This window comes from Oryza sativa, chromosome 3 (genome assembly GCF_034140825.1).
Source record: "Oryza sativa Japonica Group chromosome 3, ASM3414082v1".
Classification (NCBI taxonomy): domain Eukaryota; kingdom Viridiplantae; phylum Streptophyta; class Magnoliopsida; order Poales; family Poaceae; genus Oryza; species Oryza sativa.
This window is the reverse complement of record NC_089037.1, coordinates 23,454,104-23,474,746: the sequence shown is the minus strand read 5'-3', so window position 1 is coordinate 23,474,746 and position 20,643 is coordinate 23,454,104. Positions and strand designations below refer to the sequence as shown.

Sequence of the window (20,643 nt, the reverse complement as noted above, 5' to 3'; positions counted from 1 at the left end):
GGTAAGTAATGAAATGCTGTTACAATTGGCATAGTTCTTGACCAAAGCTGGGCCATCACCATCCATTTCACCGAGGACTATGTGTCCCCAAACTTATGTCAGCTTCTGAAGAAAGTTGAGACGCGGTTTTCATTTTTGTCAAGTTTTCCAGCGGTCAATGATCAACGCCGAAATTTAAATCCCGGCCGTGTGATTCGAGTCCTAGAATTCCACTTGCATTGGGTCAAGTCTTCTTGAGGGACCCCCTCCCTGTAGTTGAAGTGTTTAAGAGTGATGAGGCTGGACCAGCAATAATGCCTGACTGAGACAGTGCACTAGAAAGAATGGAAGATAATCCTAAGCTAATGTACAATATCCAGGGAAAAACTTTTGTGTGGTCTAAGTCATCGGATTAGCTTTGCAATTCATCATTATGACAAAACAATATATATGAAATTTTGTAGGAACATTGTTCTGAAAGATGATGCAGTATATTCCTTAGTACTGTGTTTGTATAAGTTTGCTTTTGCGTGTAAGTTTGCTGGACTGGATTTTTGTATAGCAGGGATGAAGTATGAACATGACGCGTAATCGATTATCAAGTGCCGAAATTACGCCACAAATAACTAGTGTCATAGAAGGGATCATAATTGGAGCTCCCTTGCGCCTTGCCTGCTTCAATCTGCTATCTGTTACTCCATCCGTTTTAAAATGTAAGACTTTCTAGCATTACCCACATACATATAGATGTTAATGAATCTAAACACAGTACATATGTCTAGATTCATTAACATCTAAATGAATGGAAGTACTGTTAGAAAGTCTTACATTGTGAAACGGAGGAAGTATCTTAAGTCATATGCCAACTACTCATTGAAAGAGACAATGAAAAAAAAAAAGTCATTCGCCATTTTCTTGCCGCATGATTCAATCGATGCAATACGGAAAACTGTAGCATATTCCGATGGGATCCATTGGAACAGTGACGTCAAAGGAATGCTGGCCAATATGCAATTATCTATACACAACCAACAGATCTTACTTATGTTCTCATCCAACAGCTGGACTTGCATAGGAAAGGGCAAAAATGCATGATTTAAACGAGGCCAGCTCCCTTTATCTGAAAATCGTCAGATCTGCTGTCAATCACCAATAAACGTGGCCTAATTTCAGTAGGCATCATTACTCAGAATAACAGAACAGCAATATTCAGAAGTAGATGAATGAATTCTGATAGGACAGGTCTACCAAAGTTCCATGATAGTACTATATTTCAGTGGTATTGCAGCTAAATTTGACACTGACTATCCAACAGAAAAATACTCCTGTTGTGAATGTCAATAAGTGCTTGAACCATAAAAAGCTAAAAACAATCTAAGTAAACAAAAAATTCGACAAGCCTGATGATAAGGCGGACATCTTATAATGATGCCATGGAAGATGGAACCCTGCTCAACCACCCAGAACAGCCTTATATGTTCATCAGTTCACCAAAGTTATGCATCACGGCGATGGATCCAGCAAAAAGACCTACAGCCTTTAGTATCCTCTGGAAATCAAAAGCAGCAAGCATTAATCACCACAAAACACTTGCGAATAATACCAGGAAAAAAAAGGACCATGATTGACGTAACAAAAAAATATTCATGTTTGATCCCCCCCTAAAATCTCCTGTTTAGTTGGATGATTTTGCTTCCAGAATCCAGACTCATCACTCACGCATGTTTGGTCTATTCTAGCTCCAATTTAAATTAGTTAGACGGATACAAGAGAAATCACCAAATAATTGTATCTTTTTAAAAACTTTACAACTGACAACCAACATTCAGAAATACATAGACAGAAGACAGTTTCTGTCAAAATTTTATACTGCAATGAAAAATAAAATGCAAGGCATGTAGAGCAACACATGGTCATCATTTGTCAATAGTGAACCACAGAGATAAAATATCAAAAGAAAAAAAAAAACTATCTTACAGGCAAGCAGCCCAGCTTAAAAATGGCAAAATTTTATATTGCGGTAAAAAATAAACTCAAAACATATGTCCATCATTCGTCAAAGTGAACCACAGGACAAAATATATGTATAAGAAAAATAGTAACCTTGCAGGCAACTGGCCCGGCTCAAAAACTGCATTGGAAGGTAGCGTACAACAGCCAACAGAAGGATCTTGATACCACGCAGGGTGGATTACCCCCCCAGGTGATTTGGTAACTAGGATTACGTACATTGCACCCGTTTTAAGCACAACATTTTTTTTTTACATTAGTAGATGCTACAAAAATAACTGAAAATTTCATAGTGACAAAGAGAGTTATATAGTGTTTGCTGAATGTTTCAAAATAGATTAGATTTGCTTTCAACTTGCTTCTTATCGATTTAGCACTGAACTTCCAGACTCCCAGTAGATGTGGAGCCGAAGACAGATAAAAGTATGTTGATCATTTCGGAACCTGCCACCTCTAAATAGGTGCCAACCCTAAACTAGTGGAAATAACTAAATCCCCTGAAATCTTAGTCGTACAATTAGAAGGATTGAGCAAATCGAGCCTAGATTGGATCATTGAAACCACTGCTCTTTTACACCTAATCAATCGCACATTGACCACCAGCGATCCAAGAAAATTAATAATTTACCCAATCTAAAGGCTAAACAAGTAGTAAATTCCAAGTGCTTTGACCCCGTGATGATCTCCCCCGCGCGCACGACCAAATTCCAAGAACAGCAAAATTACTTCCCTTCTTTTTTAAAAGAAAATCGCAGCCTCGAATAACAAATACTACCACGCAGCAGCTACCCACACAAACAATTACGCCTTGGACGACAACGAGGAAGAGGTAAAAAAAAAAGTTTATGACAGGGAGAGGGGAGAGGGGAGAGGGTGGACGGACATAGTTGAACGCGCGGTTCTCCTCGTCGGTGACCTGCGACTCCCACAGGTTCTTGAGCATCTCCAACACCGCCGACGCCATCTCAGATCGGAGAGCAGATCGCTCGCGCCGAGAGACCTCCAAGTATAGGGTTTAGGCCTTTAGGGTTTCGCACTTTCGCTCTCTCTCCTCCTCTGTTCCGCCGCGAGTTCTCTCGGCTTTGCGGAGAGACGATGCGGCAATACGTTTTATCTCCTCCTGGGCCGCCCAACTAGCTGCCTTGGGTTGGGCTCCGTTTAACTTAAATTTGGATTCGGATAGAAGCTCCTTGATGGGCTGACAAAAGAAATATATAGGATTTGGAAAAGGAAAAGGTTCGCTTTAGGTCTCTCGTATTGGAGTTGAATTTCAATCGCGTCCTTAAACCGAAAAAAAAAAGCATCTACGTAATCGAGGTTTTAAGGCAGTATTTTGCCATGTTTTAGCTGATGTGGCTGTTAATGGCTAATTAGGCGTACGCGCTATTAGCGTATCTGGCGCGTGTTTCTAGCCCACACGGCCCACGCCCTCAAGTAGCTCTTCTCTTCCTTTTTTTTTCCCTTTTTCTCTCTTCTTTTTTCCACCGTGGGGAGCCGGGGAGGCCCTGAAATATTTTTTGCCGATTTTTTTCCGTGTTTTTTTTATTTTGGAAATTGAATCTTTCATCTTTAATTTCTGCTAGTTTTAAATTCGAGTTGAAAGTTTTTCAGTTTTGAGATGAAAGTTTTCAAATTTGAGTTGAACGTTTTTTAATCTGAGATGAAAGTTTTTAAATTTTAGTTGAAAGTTTTCAAATCTGGACTTAAATAGTTGAAAGTTTTTAAGATTTGCGATGAAAGTTTTTAAGTTTTGGATGAAAATTTTCAAATTTGAGTTGAATGTTTTTAAATATGAGTTGAAAGTTTTCAAATCTGACATGAAAATTTTTAAATCAAGATTTGAAAGTTTCAAAATCTGAGTTGAAAATTTTTAATTTTAAGTTGAAAGTATTCAAATCTTGACTTGAAAAATTTTAGATCTGTGTTCAAATCTAGACTTGAGAGTGTTCAAATCTTAGTTGAAAAGTTTCCACATCCTGGATAAATCTGAGTTGAAAGTTTGTTTCAGTCAACTAAACAAAAGAAAGAAACATACGGTGGCGAATTTTCATTAAAAAAAAAGAACGACACTATTAGGGACGCCAGGAAAGTGCGCGCCGCCTCCGTTCCTAGCGCGTACGCGCGGAACAGGAACTCCCGGCTAAACAGGGCTCCCAGAAACGAACCCCTACCATGGAACTCAGGAACTGGATGGTAATGGGTAGCTTTCGCCACATGGAGACCACGGCGCGCTTCGAGATGGCATGAAGGAGCCTCTTAGGAGGGCGCTAGTGGCTGGCAGGGGCTTGCTACCGTGCCATGGGGCCGAGGATGAGATTGTGCGAGTGCGACGATGCGGTGGGGAGGAAGATGTGGACAAAGAGGGAGGAGTTCGGTCGATGCGGACGTCCTTGGGGGGCAATGTGGAGGTCCTCCCGCCGCTACTGTTACCGTGAGCGACTAGAGCATGTGTCGGAGGAGGAGCTCGATGTCCGTCATTGCTCACTGTCCGGGGGAGGAGAGGACTGAGGATAGGGAGAGGGGAGGACGCGGACACAGCTAGAGTGTTATCGTCATTACTGTTTTGAGATCCTGCCTCCTTGCATGCTCCCGTCTCCTTCTACGCCACTGCGGACTTTTCTTCCTCTCTCCACTGCATTCTCATCGCGTAGATCTAGCCCTCACAGCCCGCGGCTTCCACCCTAGCTACCCGTGCCACTACCTTTCCCCTCCTCGCCACCACCGGCCGTCGATGAGGTAACCCTTCGTCTCATCGGCCGCCTCCTCTTCCCTCACCCTCGCCCACCTCTGCCTCCCTCACATGAACTTTAGTTGTGGATGGGAAAGAAGAGAAAAGAAAGAGAGAGAGGAGAAGTCGGAGCTGACATGTGGGTCTTATATTTTTTTTTATTTTCCCCCTTATCACTTACATGTGGGCCCATGTCTATTTTTAATTTATTGTGACCGGGCTGTCACGTGAACGTCATGTTAGCCAAAACCATACTTAATATTTTGGGACTATTTGCACTGTTTTTAGAAGATAACTAATGTGTTGTACCTGGTTATGTAGGTTGAGTTTCGCGATTGAAACTCAACCTATATTCGAGGTACGAAAAGTGAACATTTTTCCTTTGGAAAATGCCTAGACTCAGGCGTCCGGTTTGAGAAAAAAAAAAGTGATGGATGCATATTCTAAGGGATCTGTACTGAAAAAAAAGACAAATAAAAAAAATAGAACTTTTATATAAAAATATAAATATAAAACATAGGATTGTAAAACATGGAGAATATGGGAATGATGATTTGAATAGACCACATAAAAAACACAGGATTGAGATAGGAGAAATAGACTCAAAGGAAAAATTATAAGAGGTTAGAGCTCTTACTAACTTTTCTCCGAAATCTTCATTGAAATTTCAAAGGAAAATATATAATTCAATTGAAACAAAGCTTTTCTAGAAAATTTTCCTATCGGAATTGCAATACTTTGAATTTCCTATGTTTTAAAACATTAAAGAAAGGGGCCTAAGGCAGCATGCGGAAGTATGCATGCAGAATGATGGAATTATATTTCAAAAGGGACTAATTGCCCCTTTCTCATACTAGTCAAATCCAGGGGTTGTTTCGTAGCCACCAAAAAATCGTAGCCCCATGCATATATACATATGTGAAAAAAAAATTTTGGAAAAAGGAAAAAAATCCTTATTCATATTTTATGATGCACATTCGATAAAATTGTACTTCTAACTTCATTATATTTAGGGTATTTTAAAAAATATATATAGGTTGGACTACCCGTATAAAAATCCTAGATACGCCGCTTCATACTTTTGTGTTAGCTTGGTGATAAAAACACAATTCTCATGTGAAAAAAAGAATCATTCTAAAAACAAAGGGGATAAAATTATTTGACCACACATTTGAAAGATGAAGTTTGATTTTTTAAAAAATAAATTTCAAATCAAATTTGATGAAATTCATACAACAATTTCACTAAAATTTAAATCAAATAAATATTTTGATTCTCAATTCCAAATGAAACGAGGTATGGATTTAATAAAAAAAATTGTTCAAAAATTAAATTTTGTTTTAAAAATTTTGCATCAAATAATTTTCCACAACTTGATTTTATCGTAGATTAAAATTTTGCACATTGAGATTTATGAAGTTGGTAGATCGTAACTATGAGAAAGGGCAATGTAATCTTTTTAGAAAAATCTAACGGTGAACTAGAATGGGCATAGAGGAGCTCGAAGCAAAACGCAAAGACACATAGAAAATGAGGCAAAATTTAGAGGATGGAGAAAATTGTTCAGAGATATGTGTGCACGGAATTATCTTTTTACCGGTAGACATCTTACATCAGCCGGTATAGCACCCCACCGCACCGCGCGCAGAATATGACCAAATAATCTAGGTTTATAATTGGAGAATAATCAACTTTTGATTTATCCAAAAGTTTCCAATTTTACAAAAAAAAAGAGTAAAATATAAATCTAGGTTTATAATTGGAGAATAATCAACTTTTGATTTATCCAAAAGTTTCCAATTTTACACAAAAAAGTAAAATATAATCTAGGTTTATAATTGGAGAATAATCAGCTTTTGATTTTCCTATTTTACACAAAAAAGTAAAAGATAATCTATGTTTATAATGGGAGAATAATCAACTTTTGATTTATCCAAAAATTTCCAATTTTATACAAAAAAAAAGAAAGGTAAAAATTAAAACACAAAATGGTAAAAGATAATCTATATTTATAATGGGAGAATAATCAACTTTTGGTTTATCAAAAATTTCCAATTTTATAAAAAAAAAGAAAGGTAAAAAGTAAATATCGAAACTTACATGGGCGACTCCACTGGGGATCGAACCCAGAATCTCTGGTTCCGTAGACCAGCGCCTTATCCATTGGGCCATGGAGTCATGTTCTGCTTTTGGTAAAGCGAATTGCTTACTTAAATGTATTTAACAAATATTGATACAACAAAGGAATGTGCCTGGCGATCTACCACCCCCACCAGAATATGTTTGTCAAGTAGCGTCATTTAACATGTTTTCAACAACTTCACCACATAGAAAATGAGAAATCAGGAAGACTCATAAGACGTCCAACACTAGCATTACAATAATTTTAATGGAGGCAGTTAACAGGGAAAAAAACAGTTTTAAAATTCTTGTTTCATTTTATTTGTTTGCTCAAATTTACTCTTCCCTTTTCAATGGATACACTTGCATTGATTCTAATGATTTTATTTTATTTGTTTGATCAATCAACTCTTTCCTTTTCTCTTATTTCTCTTCAAGTTTGTGTTAAGGCTGTGTTTGCATCCTCGTGTTCCCAACCCATCTCCCTCGTTTTCCGCGCGCACGCTTTTCAAACTATTAAACGATACGTTTTTTTGCAAAAAGTTTATATACGAAAGTTGATTAAAAAAATCAAATTAATCTATTTTTTTTAAAAAAATTAGCTAATACTTAATTAATCATACGCTAATGGACCGCTCCGTTTTCCGTGCGGGAGGGATAAGTTTGTTTCTTGCATGAGAGGTATCTTCTCCTCTCTCTTTATCTCTCTTCTCTTCTCTCATCTACCTCATCATACATATAAGCATATATGACAATGTAGGACAAGTAATTAAAGGTCTTATAGTATTTGCTCATACAATGATAATAAACCTCGGAATGCTGACCACACTCTACCTAAAAACACTTGTATGGTTATACCACCCGTGACTATAAATACTTCGTCAAACGTTGTGTTCTACTGTATTTAAGTTGACAGGGTTAGCTATTTTCTTATTTCTAGTGAGAACGCTTCCTGGACTGCTAAACGATACTTTTTTAAAATTACATAAATGTATCTTTAAATATCAAATAAAACTAATTTCAACTTTTAATAGTAATGTAGTAATTAATTAATCATAAGGAAAAAGTACGAATTACCCCCTCCTCTGAACTTTCTAAAGCGGACGAATTACCCTTCTAGGACTGTTTTGGGCGATTTTGACCAAGAGCTTGCACACGTGGTGTCAATTGCCATAGTCAGCAATAATAATAATAATAATAATAATAATAATAATAATAATAATAATAATAATAATAATAAATTATAGGGCCCACCTGTCATTTCCTTTCTTCTCTCTCCCTCTCGCCAGTATCCTCTCCCCTCCCCCCACCCTCTCTGTTGCTCTCTAGCGGATGTGAATGGTGGCAGCAGCCGGCTAAAGGAGGTGGGTGGGGCATGAGGGAGGCGGCCGGACTTGAGGGTGGGAATAGGGACGGCGACCGGCTGGGGAAGGCGGGGCTCGATGTGAAGGTGGCGCCCCGAACGCAAGGCTGGAGCAAGGCGACGTGGAGAGGGGTAACACCTACGGTGGCAATGCCTCCTCAAATGAGGCAAGCTGAGCTTGCCCTGCTGCTGGCCTCCCGGGCATCGATGTCGCTCGAGCCACGCGCCATCGTCGCTTGTCGCACTACAAAGCACCACCCATCACCGACCCCTCGCCGGAAACGCCGCCGCCCCAACTTTTGCTAGCTGTTGTCTGTCGTCCCTCGCGTGTGCCTTTTGTCGGCTGTGAGACGCGAGTCACTTGCTACCTCTATCGCTGCTTGCGCCTAAGCCCACACGGGCTCGAGCCCCTCCTGCCGCCGGTTGCTGTGCATTGTCGTCAGCTCGGTCCTCCCTGCTCGGTTTGGTGAAAGAGAGGTGGAGAGGGAGGTGAGGAAAGGAAGAAGATAGAGGATGGGGATTAAGGAAAGAGAGAGAGGGGGAGTATGACATATGGGCAACTTTTAAAAAACTGCTGATTGAATTGCCACGTAGGGCCAAAACCACTCCGGTATGAATCAGAGGGGTTATTTATCCGGTTTGCATAGTTGAGGGTGTAAAATATCTGATATTTAAGTTGGGGGAGTGGGGAATACAATCAACCTCGATAGTTCAGAGGGGTAATTCATATTTTTTCCTAATCATGTGACTTTTCCCCTTCGCTGCAAAACATCTCAGCTTAAACATGGTGCTGAACAAAGGCGAACAAAACCTAAGCGTAAAGTACACCTTCAGAAGTACAACCACCATCCCAAAAATAAGTTTATTGGTAGGTTTCTATATCTAACTTTTGACCGTTCGTCTTATCTGAAAATTTTTAAAAAACAAGTCATGCATAAAGTACTATTTATATCTTATCATCTAATAACAACAAAAATACTAGTAATTCATAAAAAGAGCAAATAAGACATACGGTCAAACATTGCACACATAAACATATAAATGAACTTATTTTGGGACGGAGGGTGTAATAAATTATCCATAATAATTATGATTATGTTCTTTAAATTGTAAATGTGTCCTCACGACAGTAAAACAAAATTGGCCAAAGGAACATTCCAAAAATAACTATAAAAACACCGGATCATTATGGATTGGACGACACGTGGAAATTGAAAGCGGGTTTCCCTTCTCATTTTGAAATTGAAAACCCATCGGTTTATCCACCAAGGATACAAACCGAGAAGCCAACTTAGTAAAAACTAGTTAAAAACCATCAGTTTTCACGAAACTACAACCGGCAGTTCATGAAAGTTAATGTTAACATTGAGACGTTTAAGATGCTTTTATTAATCTCCAAATATACTGGCTGAGCTTTTCGAATATACTTATAAATGTGCATGCGTGTGAGCTTTTCGGATATACTTATAAGAGTAGAGTGTGCATAGGGATGTATCCGTGTATATTATGAGCGCATACATTTGTATTGTTTCTCTAAAGAGTAAAGTGTACTGGCGGTCCTTAAACTTGTAAGGGTGTGTCATTTAGGTCCCTAAACTCTCAAAATACATATCCAAATCCTAGAACTTGTCATAGTGTGTCATCTAGGTCCCAAATCGCCACAACCCCTACAGGATCTTACGTAGCGCTGATGTGGCATGCCACACGGACATGACGTGACATTATTTTGACTGACAAATAGGACCCATTTAATTTTTTTCCTTTTTTCCTTTTTTCTTCTCCTTTTTCCCATTTCTTCTCCTTTCTCTGAAGAAAGGAAAAAAAAGAAGAATGAGAAGAAAACGGAAAAGAAAAGGAAAAAAAGAAAAAAAAGAAAAGGACACGTCACGTCCATGTGGCATTGCCACATCAGCGCCACGTAGGATCCTAGAGGGGATGTATCAATTTGGGGCCAAGATGATACACTTTGACAAGTTCTGAGACCTGGATATCCATTTTGAGAGTTTAGAGACATATACGACACAACCCTACAAGTTTAAGGACCGCCAACACACTTTACTCTTCTCTAAATAAAACCAATTTAACCTTTGAGTGTCCGCCTACCCTATTAGGGCAGTCCCAACCCATAGTGTCCATAAGCAGTGTCTATGATATCATGTCAATAAGACATCACAATAGAAACTACACTCTACAACCCATGGTTTCTTAAACTAGGCCACTAATAAATACATCATCTCTCTTCTCTACCAATCATATTTATTCTTCATCTATTATGAAGATACTATTCTCTCCCAATACAAAATTTGATAGTGTCTAGTGCATAGGTTCTCGTGTTGAGGCTGTGTCTTGCATGAGACCCAGTTTCTTCCTCTCTTCACTTACTCTCTGAATTAATATAGTGCCATATAAGCTAAAAGTCCTACATGGCAATGTAGTTAATGCTATAGACACCATCCTAGATGGAGGGTTGGGGCTGCCCTTAGGGCACCCACAATGGTTATCTATAGGCTCTCTACAAGAGATCTATGTCAGCATATTTTCCTACTTGGAAGGTATTAAATGAAGAGAGAGAGCAAAGCTATCTACTAACTTATAGATAGTCTATAGAGAAAAACGAGGCAATGCATGAGAGAGCTATAGATACCAATGTAGACATACTATTGAGGTGGTTTACTATTAATCGAGTCTATTGCTGAGATGTACATGTTTTATAGAGAGCACCTTAGAGCACCCGAACCATCCGCAATGGTTCAGGTGCTCTAAGGTGCTCTCTATAAAACATGTACATCTCAGCAATAGACGAATGGTTCGGGTGCTCTAAGGTGCTCTCTATAAAACATGTACATCTCAGCAATAGACTCGATTAATAGTAAACCACTTCAATAGTATGTCTACATTGGTATCTATAGCTCTCTCATGCATTGCCTCGTTTTTCTCTATAGACTATCTATAAGTTAGTAGATAGCTTTGCTCTCTCTCTTCATTTAATACCTTCCAAGTAGAAAAATATGCTGACATGGATCTCTTGTAGAGAGCCTATAAATAACCATTGTGGATGCCTTCCATGTTGACTTTGTTTTGTATAGACCATAGAAGCACCCGATAATCCACCCATCGAGTGACAAAGCTCCTGAATCGAGAATGGAAAATCCTGGCCGTTCATTCCCCGCCGTCGGAAGATGGCCGAAATCTTCCTGTGTTGAGGCATTCCGCATTCAGCCGACACGCCTCTCTCTCTCTCTCCGCTGCTGCTTGTGTCCTCCTCGCTCTCTCGCTAGTGTAGTCAACTCAAGTCGTCTCCCTCTCCCCATTTCGCCAGCTTGGGGTTTGGATTTCTCTCCGAATTCCGAGCTCCGCCGCCTCCGCGTGCCCGATTCCCCAACGGTCAACCCCTAAACCCTAGATTTCCATCCCGATTTCGACCACCGGTGCTCGAATTCCCCCGCAATTTTGGCGCTGCCACTCCCCCCCTCGATGGCGGCGCGGCCTGGGTTCGCGGCGGTGGGATAGAGGTGCCGCCGGTATGATTGGGGCGCGGCCGAGCGCGAAGGCGAGCATGAGCAGCAGAGGCGGCGGGGGTGGTGGCCGGGCCGGCAGGGTAGGCGGCGGTGGTGGCGGAGGAGCAGGAGGAGGAGGAGGAGGAGGAGGGGGAGGAGCAGCGGCGGCAGCAGCGGGTGGAGGAGGGGACTTCGGGAGGGCGGTGGCGAGGGCGGCGGTGGCGCGGATGCTGGAGGCGGCTGGCTTCGTCTGCGCGCACCGCTCGGCGGTGGACGCGCTCGTCGACGTCCTCCTGCGGTACATCTGCCAGCTCGGCCGTGCCGCCACGTTCCACGCCAACCTCGCCGGCCGCGCCGCCGCAAACGAGTGCGACGTCATACAGTTCCTCGAGGAGTGCGGCGCGGCCTACTATGGCTTCGCGGGGGCCGCCTCGGTTTCTGCCCGTTGCCTCGCCAACTCCGCCGTCGTCAAGGATATGGCCGTGTTTGTTGGCGCGTCCAAGGAATCCCCGTTCGCGGGCCGGCCATTGCCGAGGTTTCCGGTACAGCGTGTGCCGCTGCACTCGACGACGAGCTTTGCGGTCTTGGGTAGGGAGAGCGGGATGAGCCATGTCCCGGAATGGCTCCCGGCCTTTCCGGAACCTCACACGTATGTGAGGAGCGAGTTGTGGAGTGAGGAGGTGGCTAAGGCTGGGGCGGATGAGGTGGAGCGGGCGCGGCAGCGGAGGAAAGCTGAGAAGTCGCTGCTCAGCCTGCAACGGCGTCTTGCTCTTGCAGGTGCCGACGGGTTCCGACCAGGAATGCTGGTCGATGATGCAGTCAAAGCGAACGGACTAGATGTGGTTGAGAGCAAGGCGAATCCGTTTCATGAGCGAGCTTTGCCTTATGGGGAGAAGGCGGTGTCCGAGGTTACCATGCCTGGTGTGGGGAAGACATTCTCTGTTGTTGAGGCCTTCGCACCCGCATTTGAAGAATCAAAAGGTGGAGAATTTGATGAGGGTATGGATCAGGGCCAAAATGATAGTCAGACTCAGAAGAGGGTTGTTCCAAAAGAGAGGCCACCGGTGTATTTTAGAATTGGGATTGATAAGAAGTCAATGGTGATGGCACTGAATTCGAGAGCTCTGGTTGAACTGAAGGATCCCTGGTTCTTCAAGGAGGATAAGGAGCAGAGGGCAGAGTTGATACTAAGGGAAGCAATGGATAATCCACATGAACTTACTCAGCTTTAACGTTCCTGTATGTTTGCAGTACCCACAGAGCTGCATGGTGAATTTTGGACTGGCTAAACTAGGGACTTTTCAAATTCATGTTGGAGCAGCATTTGCCAAGATCTTGAGGTTTGTTTGTTTTTTCACTTAACTGTTCCTGGCAGATTTACTTCATAGCCATTACGTGCATCTCTATTAATTTGAGTGTATAACTGAAAACCACATAACTACACAAGAATATCCTTTTTTTTGTAATATGCACATTTTGTATTTAAAAGTACAAAGTTATCACATCACGAGATAACAGAGAATGCTACATGGATGGTTTATGTGTTGAATATATGTGGTAGTCACATTCTGTTATGCTTTTCCTTAAAGCTTTGGTTAGAAAAATAGCATCCACTGTATACAGTTCAAAAATTGCGAATCTACCTTCCACTGCTAGTTCTGATTAACTGGATTCCTTGTAGGCTACCACCACCGCACTAATATCCTAAATTAGAAGGATTGCTGATACGCACATGCAATCTATCTATCTATTATATACTAAAAGGTCATTAAACTTCCTCAAAACGCTCTCAAGCCGCCATATGGTGCTCTAATAAACTACTTCCTCCGTTTCACAATGTAAGACTTTCTAGCATTACTCATATTCATATAGATGTTAATGAATCTAGCCACATATGTGTATAGATTTATTAACATCTATATGAATGTGGGCAATGCTAGAAAGTCTTACATTGTGAAACGGAGGAAGTAAAGAAAATCGTAGAAAATCTGAGAAAAAAAAAGCAAAACATCTATCCCTTGATTTTCACTTAAATCAGTGGATCTTTAAATAAATCCAAACACGAAAAGTGACTATACTGTTCCACCTCTCCTTCCATGGTATATATATGTACGTACGTTAGTACGTAACTTTTTTTCTTTTCAATGTATATAGTTGAGACAATTATTATTACTATTATTAGTGATAATAAATTTTAAATAAAAGTTACTTTACAAACATAGAATAATATATCAGCATATAACTCTTTTACAAGTATACATAAATGAATTAGCTCTACAATACTTGAAAATAAAGTTTACACCATTATATTATATTATGTACCCATTATTTTAGATTATTTTATTAATGAAAATATTTGTCCATTTCTTTTGTTAAGTAGTCATGGTTGGTTTTACAAAGTTTCATTAATTTTTGTGATATAAATTATAGCGAACTTATTGATTATAATTTACATGACAAAACTATATTGTTAACCGTATTATATAATAGAAATAAACTTTACTTAAAAAACTTCAAAATTTATAAGTAAACTATACATACTACTTAAATCTATATAATTATGGTCTTATTTCAAACAAATATTGTTTCAAAGAAAACAATCGAACATGCAAAAGAAGAAAGAAATTAGCTTCAAACAATGTTACATTTTGCACTACCAAGCCAAGCAATTATGTAGGTGTTTGTGTGCACCAAAACCCTTCAATGTTCTTTAAAACTATAGAGAAAATATTGTTGAACTTATATAGAGAAAAAAAAAATCTAACTTTTAATCTACCCTTGATTTGTTTGTTATGTGCCTTCACGGGGCGATTCAATCACAAAAACTTTGAGTTCCTTGATCTCATAATTTTTGCTTCTAGCCATATTTTACACAGCCCATGTACAAATTGTATGCTTGATAATTAGCTAGTGGTAGTTTAATATTTACTTGATACAAAAGTTGTATGAGCTTACTATCTTCTATTGAAAAGTCAATGAATGGTTTTTGAGATATGCTAAAACAAAAGAACCCTCGATATATTTTAAAAGGACATTCTCCGACTATATACGAGACAATTGTTGAACAAACTATAATGTTACCCTTCAACAATATAAATGCCCGCGCATAGGCGCGGCTACCTTCCTAGTTGTGTAAGTAAACCCTTGCAGTTTCTCTTGTATTTATTCTGCATAGATTCTCTCTATCTCATAATTTCATTATTTTGGTAGTTGCACATTTCAGTTGTTCTTTTTGTTGATTTTTGTGCTATCTGTAACAAATCCAAAAATGCTATGGCACCCATAATGGTCCCATGTACTAGGCAGCATTAACTGCACTACAACATCAAACTAATAAATTGGCCATCGAGTTATTCTTAAATATAGATTTCATTCTCTCTTCAGTTAATTTGTTTTTAATTTATTATGTATGCCTCACCTATTGGGTAGGAGATATAGCATCCGTTGAGACTTGAGATTTAGGAAAAAGGGGAACATATTACTCTTTTAAAAAGAGGAACTTCTTTATCTTTGTCTATTTCCTCACATGCTGTTTCAACCAGAAGAGGTTTGGGATTTCTTCCTGCGAACAATCACAGCACAATATACGTATACCCCAATACGTAACACGTTTCTTGTACCCTCTATGTATCAAGCACAAGTGAGATTGCACGTGTTTATTGTGTACTGTTTATTCATGTGATGGTATGTTCTATACCCACCCTTACTTCAGACCTTCCTTGGCTGCATTTATTTTGCCATGTTTGTGTTACTCCCTCCATCCAAAAGTCAGACCTATTTCATTTGTTGATTTTTCCAAAAGTTTAAGGCCTATTTGTAGTCTCTATGTGCTAAATTAAATTGTTGACGGGAACCCAAGAAGCTATCTTAGTACTTATTGGTTGCATGCATGTGTATGGTTTATTGTTTTGTCACATGGTGGATCAGTTAATTACTCCTTGGTCTTGGTGACAAAAGAAATAGGTCTTAGACTTTTGGATGGAGGGAGTACATGCCAAATTTCCCTTGAAAAATATTGGATCTTTGATGGGGATGGGCATTCAATTTATTTTTGTTTGTACCTTTTGATTTTTTGGGTTTCTTTTTCTTTTTTGTTTTTACAAATAGCTCCTTGATAACTCTGACTCACCGGGGCGACCTTTGCCACTACCGACCTGCCACTCGCTCACTCTATTCGCTCCTCCGTCATGCCTCTGCTCTGCTGCCCCACCAATGGCACTTGGTCCTGCTCGCTTCTTTGTAGGCCTCCTGCTCTCTGTGCTTCCAGCCAGCCACATTGCTCACACAGCTAGGTCGGCCGGTCTCCTACTCCACATCGCTTAACCTGCAGCCTCATACATCTTTTGACTGATGGCCTCCAACACAAGTGTGTGACTATGCTCCACCGATGGCTATGTTGGGCTGCTACATTGCCTTTTGTGCCATGTTGTTTTGCCTCACGACTTGCTCAGAGCAATGTGTGTTGGAGTGACAATGGGGATAGGGTTAGGGATAGGAAGATGAGGAAAATGTGGGCCTTAGGCCTTGGGTGGAGTTCACAGATTACTGGGCTATTGGGTTAATAGTTGTGCTTTGTTTTTTTGGTAGGTTTGGTTTCCCAAGGTAGAAATGTTTCACTTGCGCTTCCTGTTGCAAAACACTCATTGCCGAAAACCTTAGTTAACTTAAATGAGAACCAAATGCAAAACTGAAAACCCAAAAAACTGGCAGTTGGGTCCGGTCTTCGGTTTTATTTTTACCCACAATGATACTATATTTTATTTCTAATAAGCGGGTATTTAAATGTATAGAGAAATGGTGCTCATTATATTTACTTGTGGAATGCAAATTGAGAAGTTAGTTAGCTTCTATAAACTGTAGTAGATGAAATATCCACATATCTTTTTTATGCAACATATTCCTAAGGTTAGAATGACCACGGTCCATACAATACAGTTTTACGTACTTCAAGGCATCTCACTTTATTTTTTTCACTTATTAATTAATCTTCAATAAAAGGACAAATTCCAAGTAATTTCTCAAACAAGTTCACTTCTTCAATACACAAACAAGCGGGTATTCCTTTGATGAATATGGTAGGACTCTAATAAGAATGCAATGGATCCTTTAGATTATGTTACTATCATTGCTCACATCTTCCTTATTGCTACCAACTTTGCCAACAAAATACTTACGAAGAGTATCCTTGCGTACATGAACCACTAGATAACTCTTTCTGTAGAGTAGCACTATATGTATCTATCATACTGTGGTGATTGGAATAAACTGGATAATAATAGACAGCAAAAGGGTGGAATATCCTCTATAGGGATAAGGGTCAGCGTGTTGGCAAATGAATCAAAGCATTGGATTGATAGTGCCATCTGTGGTTGGTCAAATTTTCTGTCCCACCATGTTGCTGCAGATTCCAGGGATGGATTTTGCAAGTTCCTGTTTATATATCTTGGGCAACACATAATAAAATCTACTAGTATCCTCTGGCATAGTTATAATAAAATCTACTAGTATCCTCTGGCATAGTTTATCACCTTTGAAAAAGGTGAACTTTTTGACTTTTGAGATTCTGTTCTGATTGATTTTTACAGTTATGTTTCTGAAAATTTTGATTGCAGTTAAATTCTATGGCAACTGAGAACAATAATTGTTGAGTTACTAATTCTTTTTGTAGAGAACCCTATGGCTAGTAAAAGCCTGCTTGATATAAATAGCATTTAATCATTTCCTTCTGAAAGGTAATGCATGTACTTGTTGCATTTTCAACTTCTCAGCAATAAGCTGGCACATCTATAATTGTAATCAATTTGTGCAACACTCAAGTTGTGTATGTATGATATTTTACTTCCTACCACCAGCATCTACTTTTGTGTGTGTGTGTGTATGGTGGGGAAAACCAAATCTGCCTGCCTGTACATTGGAGATGCACCAGGCCGTTTTCCCCCACCTGTCACATTCTCGTACAGCCTGTTTTCTAAAATTGAACTTGATTTTCCTTTTGTGTCATGGATATTGTTGAATCCTAAATTGTATCAATTTGTGATAATTCCTCGTCTATTGCTAGCAATGAGCTTCCTTTTGATTTGGATTGAAGGTCAACACAAACTATAATATGGCATATGTTATGAATTTATGGTTTTCCTTGTGTGTTGCTAGCCATGTACAGTGCACAAATGCACAATGAAAAATGCCTATATAAAACTAATACTGGTAACTGAACCTTTTTATTTTGTAGTTCTAGTAACCAATCCATGTGGTAAGCAAGACATGCGACATTGGGTTTTAATGTTTAATGAACTCTAATATGAGACATAATCTATGGCTTAACATCCTTTTTATTTGAAAGGGTTTGCAAGCGAACCATACCGATAACAGAAAACTGAATCTGGACATCCTTTTGTACCTTGGTACCTTGGGGTTACTGAGCATAGACTTTTGTGCTACAATGTTCACTGTTCACTTTATTAAAGTGTAAATCTTGGTATGAACATCTCAGTGCTGTATAAGGATCCTCTACATCTTACCTATCCAGTGTTTAAATTCAGAGTGTGGTGCAATAATGAGAACTAATAATGTTTGAGGTATATAGTGTGTGCAAGATGATTGAGTGAAACAAATTTTGTGGAGCAGGCTTTTGTTCCCCTGTTTCAAAAGGTAGGGCTTATTGTATTCTTGCTGAGCCATTAAATTAGTCAACTTAGATTTATTTAATCAATAAGTTCTTACATAAATGGAGAGACATATAATTGGCGACAATTTGTTAAAAATATATTGAGAAAATTTGTTCAAAAAAATCGATTGGTTGGTGGCTTCAAGTTGAGTATAGCTTCTAAATATCTAGTGAATAAAGTTAGGAAAAGTGCAAATGAAATAGTTGAAAAGGACTGTGTGACCGAACATGCGTGTCTGAAATGTTTCTTCATCATTCGTGAACTCCTATTTTTGAATATGATAAGCTTGTCCAGATAGCTTTTTTGTCTTTTGTTCATGTGTGCCTCATCTGGATGGTCATATAGCTATTAGTTTTGAAATGGCTGTGTGGCAACTGTCCATTGGGATATTCTAGATTTTAGCAGTAATGCTTATTGGATTTAAATCTGAAGTAGTCAATTCATGCTGCTAATACTATTCTGATATATCCACTTGCTAAATATACGTGACATTTAAAGATGATTTGTTGCTTTGTGCAGATATGCTATTGCTATACTGATGAATCCATGATGCAACCTTCTCTCAGTTGGAGTGACCTGCTCTGAGTGGCGTGTTGATGGATTGATTTGTGATGAACACCAGTCCAAACTGTGGCACCATCTTGCTTGTCAAACCTTCTTATACAAGTTAAAATTCCCATTCTTGTTCTCCGGTGCTTTACTTGATCACAGAAATGGCATATCAAAAGGAACTGGTGCTGGTCAGCTCCATCTGTAACTCTATTTCTCCTAGCAAGCAGCGATGTTCATACTTCAACCAGGCTGACTCTACTAACTAAAAGCTCACAAATATACCGGAAGAACCTTGCAGTAACAAGCCTTTGCTGTACTCTGGTCATTGGTTAACTATTGTGTCTCATTAGTTTGCTTTGTGGATATATGTCAGCGGTTTGACAGATCTCCTGATGCTCTGTGGTGGTTGGCAGTCTCCAGCTACATGGCCACTTTATTGGCCATCAGTTATATATTAATTGTTGTTAAATTGCTGCGTTAGTTGCTTGGTTGCAACAACATTGTAGTAGATTTGTACCATATGATTGATGATTCATTTGGTACTGGGTGACCCTGTAGATTATCCCGGCCCTTCTGAATTGCAAATCATACCTTTTCTGTAAACTGTAAAAAGCAAACAGTGACAGTTGTGAAGAACAGTTATCCTCGCACTTTCGGCTGTGCATTTGTTTTGCCTGGATGCGACCTGGTACAGGCATCCTGATCCTGCCAAGTTGTGTGGACTTCTTGTGGATGTTGGCAAGCTGGGTAAACGCTTTCTGTGTGCTTTGTGATAGGTGGGTTCATGGTTGCACCTGACATGTGTGTCCATCTTATCCATTTGCTTGCTTAGGAGTGAGGTTTTCTCCACTCTCTCTTTATTTTATTTGATAAATTCCTGCAACATGTTATTCTCCAAGTACAAGTGGAAATATATTATTTGGAAATAAGCAGGCATTGTAAGCATAGCTAGTTCTCTATTATTTTAGTTATATTGACGGTCGAAATTTGTCGGTAACGACCGTCAACATCCACCCAAATCCCTTATAATATGGACAGAGGGATTACTTAACAATGGCAAACAAACAAAAATAGTTGAAAAAGTGATTAGAAATTCTTTAGAAATGACTTGCATTTAAGAAAGAGTTGAGAATTTCAACTACTTGCATTTGAAATTGGATGAGTAATATAACATAAATTTAAGAAATAACATTGACAAGTGCCCAAATTTCAAGAAATATCATTGTGTCTGGGTTACGGATAAAACATACCTTATATCCTACGACTTATGGAATACATCGATAAGGTATACCTTCACGCACACGGATCATTTCCATATTCACCATTTGGAATTCTTTCTAAATTACAGAAAATATCTCTATGAGTCGAACGATTTCCAAAGTCCTACTCGGAAGGGATAGAGTTTTTGTTATACCGTACCAGATCAAATATCTCCAAGCCTTACTTAGGAGTCAAGATGATCCACGGTATAAAAGGGACCCCTAGGGAGGGGTGCAGGGCATCGAATTTCACCGCCTACACACCCACCATAGTTCACGAAGCCGGAGTACGTGGAGCCAAGTCGTTGGGAGATCTCGTCGAATTCATCGACTACGATCTCGTCGATATCGTTTGTTTCGTTTACTTCCTTTGTAATCTGTGATTCCCCATCATCAATCTCATATGAACTAGACTAGGACTATTACCTGACAAGGGGCCTGAACCAGTATAATCCTCGTCTTTTGTCTG

The 20,643-nt window shown here is 39.6% G+C and overlaps 2 protein-coding genes and 1 non-coding gene across 3 annotated transcripts; 1 reads left to right on the top strand and 2 right to left on the bottom strand.

The window, feature by feature from the left end:
- Positions 1-1,187: 1,187 nt before the first annotated feature.
- LOC112938312 (mitochondrial import receptor subunit TOM5 homolog) lies at positions 1,188-3,075 on the bottom strand. Its single transcript, XM_026024328.2, has 2 exons — positions 2,873-3,075; positions 1,188-1,528 (listed from the first exon to the last, which is right to left on the bottom strand). Exons 1-2 carry the CDS (start codon positions 2,951-2,953, stop codon positions 1,451-1,453), a joined length of 159 nt encoding a protein of 52 aa, XP_025880113.1. The 5' UTR covers positions 2,954-3,075; the 3' UTR covers positions 1,188-1,450.
- A 3,747-nt stretch (positions 3,076-6,822) lies between these two features.
- Positions 6,823-6,895, bottom strand: TRNAR-ACG (transfer RNA arginine (anticodon ACG)). Its single transcript has one exon. It is a non-coding gene; the product is annotated as a tRNA-Arg (tRNA).
- Positions 6,896-11,425: 4,530 nt separating this feature from the next.
- On the top strand, positions 11,426-19,565 carry LOC4333405 (transcription initiation factor TFIID subunit 8). Its single transcript, XM_015777716.3, has 2 exons — positions 11,426-13,038; positions 18,883-19,565. The coding sequence occupies exon 1, from the start codon at positions 11,725-11,727 to the stop codon at positions 12,928-12,930; it is 1,206 nt and encodes a 401-aa protein (XP_015633202.1). The 5' UTR covers positions 11,426-11,724; the 3' UTR covers positions 12,931-13,038; positions 18,883-19,565.
- The last annotated feature ends 1,078 nt before the right edge of the window (positions 19,566-20,643 follow it).

Excerpts from the sequence above, each read along its gene's own strand:
- LOC112938312 (XM_026024328.2), bottom strand. The coding sequence starts at position 2,953 with ATGGCGTCGGCGGTGTTGGAGATGCTCAAGAACCTGTGGGAGTCGCAG. Across the intron at positions 1,529-2,872 it reads AGAACCGCGCGTTCAACTAT|AGGATACTAAAGGCTGTAGG; the intron begins GTCCGTCCACCC and ends TTTGATTTCCAG.
- LOC4333405 (XM_015777716.3), top strand. The coding sequence starts at position 11,725 with ATGATTGGGGCGCGGCCGAGCGCGAAGGCGAGCATGAGCAGCAGAGGC.